General features: G+C 45.8%; 1 protein-coding gene across 1 annotated transcript in view; it reads left to right on the forward strand.

Annotated features, from left to right (window-relative positions):
* LOC102200064 (diacylglycerol kinase zeta-like) overlaps window positions 1-5,478 on the forward strand; it is a 66,087-nt gene that overhangs the window by 22,298 nt on the left and 38,311 nt on the right. Inside the window, exons 13-15 of the mRNA XM_013914643.1 lie at window positions 1,560-1,620; window positions 4,574-4,687; window positions 5,247-5,441. Coding sequence (XP_013770097.1) covers window positions 1,560-1,620; window positions 4,574-4,687; window positions 5,247-5,441 — 370 coding nt within the window. The remainder of the gene's footprint in view (window positions 1-1,559; window positions 1,621-4,573; window positions 4,688-5,246; window positions 5,442-5,478) is intronic.

Here is a 5,478-nt window from a genome sequence, read left to right on the forward strand (position 1 = left end):
ACATGCACATATACATGCACACACACATGCACATATACATGCACATATACATACACATATACATACACACATACATACACATATACATGCACATATACATGCACACACACACATGCACATATACATGCACATATACATGCACACACACATGCACATATACATGCACATATACATACACATACACATGCACACACACACATGCACATATACATGCACATATACATACACATATACATACACACATATACATACACATATACATGCACATATACATACACATATACATGCACATATACATACACATATACATGCACATATACATGCACACACACACATGCACATGTACATGCACATATACATGCACATGTACAGTTGTGTGAAATAATGTTTTCCACCTTCCTGATTTCCTATTTTGTGTTCAAGGTTAGTCACCCTTAATGTTTCAGATCATCAAACAAAGTTAAATATTAGATAAACAGAAGATAATATGAGTAAACACTAAATACAGTTACTAAATGAAGCTGTTTATCATTGTTTAAAAAATTCCACCCCACCCTCGTTTTACATAAATTAACTGTGGTATATGTGGTTTACTGTGGTGAAGCTTAAACCCAGGCCTGATTACTGCCACCACCTGTTCTTAGTCAAGAAGTCACTTAACTATGACCAGCCTGACAAAGGGAAGTAGACCGAGACCAGAATGAGAGCCATTATCCACAGAAGGCAAAGACAAGGAACGGCGGCGAACCTTCCCAGAAATGGCCAGCTGGCCAAAATTACCCCAAGAGCACAGTAACGATTTATCTAAGAGAGCAGCATCCAAAGAACTGCAGGCCTCACTTTGACTCCACCATAAGACAGACACAGGGCACAACTGGCCTGCAAGAGTTCTGAGATGAAACCCACTGCTGAGCAAAAAGGAACATAAAGGTTCGTCTCAGTGTTGCCAAAAAAACATCTTGATGACCCCCAGTTTGAAAAGTGTTCTGTGGACTGAAGAGACAGAAGTTAAATTTTTTCAGTGTGCCTCATCACATCTGGCGTAAAACTAGCACAGCATTTCAGAAAAAGGAAAATCATACCAACAGTAAAATTGGCTGGTGGTGGTTGTGTGATGGTCTGGGGCAGGACCTGGGAGCCTGGCTGCAGCAAATGGAAGCATCAGTTCTGCTGAAGCTTTCTGAAGCAGAATGTCCGGCCATCTGTTTGTGACCTCGAAGACGCTTCTGTTCTGCAGCAGGATAATGATCGAAAACACACCAGCGAGTCCACCTCTGAGTGGCTTAAGAAAAACAAAATGAAGACTTTGGAGTCCTGACCTGCATCCGATCTAAAAGGCTGTTCATCCTCAAAAACCCTCAAATGAGGTTGAATTACAACAATTCTACAAAGATGATACTTGTGTTGTCCTTGTCTAATATTTGAATTTGTTTGATGATCTGAAACATTTAAGTGTGACAAACATACCAAAAAGCTCAGGAAATCGGACACTTTTTCACACCACTGTATATCTGCTGTGTTAGAATGAACTGAATTAACCATCGACCTTTGTCTTGTAGTTTGGAGCTGTATCGTAAAGTCCATAACCTAAGGATACTGGCCTGTGGAGGAGACGGCACTGTAAGAATGACCACATGCACACAGACATGTACCATTAATATGTTCACTTTGCAAAAGTCATGTGCATTTGCATTCAGCTGCTGCCGCATTCAGCTGCTGCCTGGGAATAAATTATTTACTAGGTGGAATGATTTCTCTTACCTCTATTTGAAAATAGTCTCAGATATAAGAAAATATGGTAAATTGCTGATCATTAGCTACGAGTGTTTTTGCACTCCCAGGACCTGCTGGACCAAGCTTTTTAAATGTGCACATTTGCTTCTTGTCTGAGCTCATGCTTGGACAAAACAGTACTGTAATAGTAGTACAGAGCCCTGCTTATACCGTTCTTGCTTTTAATCAGGGTGTAGAAGTTGATAGATGGATGGATAGATTTCCAGTTTCAAGCTTTCGGCTCGGCTTCCCCTCATGAGATCTGGTTTAGTGATGCTGTTCTTCCTCTGACATCACAAAGTCTCAGACCTTTGCTGACTGGAGACTTGGGCTCTTTATGCTCAAAATCTCTAGTGATCAACTTTCTGCAGAGCGCTTTAGAGGGCTGTCCCTGCAGGCTACACTAGCTGCAGGTTGATTTAGTTGAATGAACCTCTGACTGGCAGAATAAATGCATGAGTGTCATCTGAGCACTGCTTCAAGGAAACCTTACTTTTTGTACTAAGGAGTTAAAATGTTCAAAGCCACTAATTAGCTTCCATTTGATTGGTTTAGACAGGTAGTACAGAACAGTCCGTTTCTGAGCAGTGTCTTTATTTATAATCCAACAGGACTAAACAATCAAACAATAAATATGTCATTCATATCCTATAAAGTCTCTTAGTAAAAGCAAAGTAAAGTGTAACATGAAGCATATTTAAACTGAAATCAAATTCTCATTCTTCACACTCTGCTGCAAACTGTTCCATTCGCCTGATGAGGGCAACAGAACCACATCATCTGCGAAAAGCGGAGATGAGATTCTGAGACCTCCAAAGTGAAAGCCTTGTGCTACTTGGCTACACCTAGAGATGCAGAACAGAGGGTGGCTCTGGCAGAGTACAACCGGAAACAAGTCCAGCTTATTGTGGAGCTGCAACGGTTGTATAAGGATTGCATGGCCCGAGGGACATGGTCACATGCCTTCTCCAAGTCCTCAAAGCACATGTAGACTGGTTGGGCAAACTCCCATTCACCCTCAAGTATCCTTGAGCCGATAAAGAGCTGGTCCAGTGTTCCATGACCAGGAACATTACCTTGTTCCTCCTGTATCCGAGATTCAACTAACAGAATGACTCTACTTTCCAGCACCCTGGCATAGACATTCCCTGGGTGGCTGAGGAGTGTGATCCCCCTATAGTTGGAACAACCACCCCAGTCTGCCAATCTAGAGGTACTGCCCCTGACCTCCATGCAACATTGTAGAGGCGTGTCAACCAGGACAGCCCTACAAGATCCAGAACCTTCAGGAACTCAGGGCGAACCTCATCCACCACATCGCCCTGCCACCAAGGAGCAGTTTCACTGCCTCAGTGACATCACCCCCAGAGATAAACGACTCGTCCCCCTCGTCGGGCGGTAGAAGTATTCCTTCTACCGCCCAACAATGTTCTCAGTTGCAGTCATCAGTACTCCACCCGTACTATGCACCAACTGCCTTGTGTCTGCAGCTCAGTGCAGCAGCTTGGGCAATGGAGGTGCTGAACATGGCCCATTCAGACTTATTGAAGCTCTGCCAGAGGTGTGAGTTGAAGATCTTGTGGTCCAGGGCCTCTGCTACACCAGGTCTGTCCAGTATCCTCCCCCGCCACCTGATCCAACTCACCACCAGGTGGTGATCAGTTGACAACTCTGCCCCTCTCTTCACCCGACTGGCCAGAAGATATCCCGCAGGTCTGGTGATACGATTCTAAAATCAATCATCGACCTGCGGCCTAGGGTGTCTTGGTGCCACGTGCACTTTTGGACGTCCTTATGTTCGAACATCGAGTTTGTTATGGACAAACTGTGGTTTGTACTGAAGTCCAATAACAAAACAGCGCTCGTGTTCCTCCCAATCATGCTCCTCCAGGTCTCACTGTCATTGCCTACATGAGTGTTGAAGTCTCCGCGTAGGACAACAGAGTCTCCAGGTGGAGCACCCTCAAGCACTCCACCCAGGGATTCCAAGAAGGCTGTGTTTCTGAACCGTTGTTTGGCCCATAAGTGCAGACCACAGTCAGGACCCGTTCCCCGACCCGTAGGCGCAGGGAGCAAACTCTCTCGTCCACCGGGAGAAACCCCAACGTAGAGGCAGCAAGCCAAGGGGATACTAGGATACCCACCCCAGCCCGCTGCCTTTCACCAGGGGCAACTCCAGACTAAGACAGAGTCCAACCCCTCTCCAGGAGACTGGTTCCAGAGCCCAAGCTGTGCATTGAGGTGAGCCCGACTATACCTTCCCCACCAGGGAGTTGACATTTCATGTCCCAGTCACTCGTTTTGGTAGTCAGGGATCGGTCTGCCAGGGCCTGCTCCTGGCTGCCACCCGACACACATTGCACCCGACTCCAACAGTGCCTCGTGCGGGTAGTGGGCCTACAGGAGGATGGGCCCATGTCCTTTGTCCAGCTGCACCTGCCCCATGGACTAAGGCCCGACCACCAGACGCTTGCCTCGAGGATCCTCCCGAGGACTGGCTCCAGGGTGGGGCCCCGGTAACCCTATCCCGTGCAGTGTGAACTGTTTCCTCAATGTTCTACTCATAGTGGTCTTTTGAATCGCTCTTTGTCTCCCCCCTCATGTTGACAAGCTAAACAAGCGGCTAAACAACCGTTAGCGTGGTTAGCTCGTTAACGTGTTAGCGCCGTACAGCCCACGCACAGGACAGACTGCGTTAACTCTCTAACGGAGATTTGCCATATTAATGCGGTTGTGGTGTTAAAGTCATTTTGTGTGTCTGTGTGTGTGTGTGTGTGTGTGTGTGTGTGCATTGAACCAGGTGGGTTGGATCCTATCCTGTCTTGATGAACTGGCATTAACCCCCCAGCCTCCGGTTGCTGTGCTACCACTTGGGACAGGAAATGACCTTGCTAGGACCCTTAACTGGGGAGGGGTGGGTACAAACTAAGAAACACACACACATCTAACATGAATAAATCCAGACTCCAGTCGCTGGCTGCTGGAAATCAAACTCCTTTGTATCAACATTTATCATGTCTTCTAACTCTTGTGTTTGTGCCATGTTTTTACGTTTAGCTTTTACCTCCAGTCTGTTTATAGGTTTGGATTAACCCTGAGTTTCACCTCTTGTAGCGTTTGATTTTGGAAGTGACTGTTTTTTTAAAAGTAAAGAATGAAGTAAAAATGCAAAGTGTTTTAGTGAGCCTTTGACTTGGCATGAATTCTACAAGTGTCTGCAAAGTGCGGATGGATGGAACAACATTCTCCCCAAATTTATTTTGGTTTGTGGTGGTGCCTTAAACATAGGCACATAATCAGCCACAGGAGGGGCCATAGCTTTTTATTTATTTTGATGTATTTTAATTTTGTGCTCTGCGGATGTTTGCACGCTGGAAAGCATGCTATGATGAAGGTGAACCCTCAGAACTTTCCTTAAATGTGTCACATATCTGTATATTTGTGCGTGCATTTCTGTATGTGAATGCATTCAGGGCTACACGGATGAACCTCTGTCTAAGATCCTGTCTCATGTGGAGGAGGGAACAGTTGTCCAGCTAGACAGGTGGAACCTCCTGGTTGAACCAAACCACAGTGCAGGGGCTGAGCCAGATGAACAGCAAACTGATAAGGTCAGTGCATACGCACGCACATGGACACGCACACATACCTGGGACTCTCTACCATTTGGTTTTGGAACTGAAGTAGCTTCTCAGATGACAAGTG

Source organism: Pundamilia nyererei, unplaced genomic scaffold (assembly GCF_000239375.1).
Source record: "Pundamilia nyererei isolate P.nyererei 1_Seehausen unplaced genomic scaffold, PunNye1.0 scaffold00212, whole genome shotgun sequence".
NCBI classification, from domain to species: Eukaryota; Metazoa; Chordata; class Actinopteri; order Cichliformes; family Cichlidae; genus Pundamilia; species Pundamilia nyererei.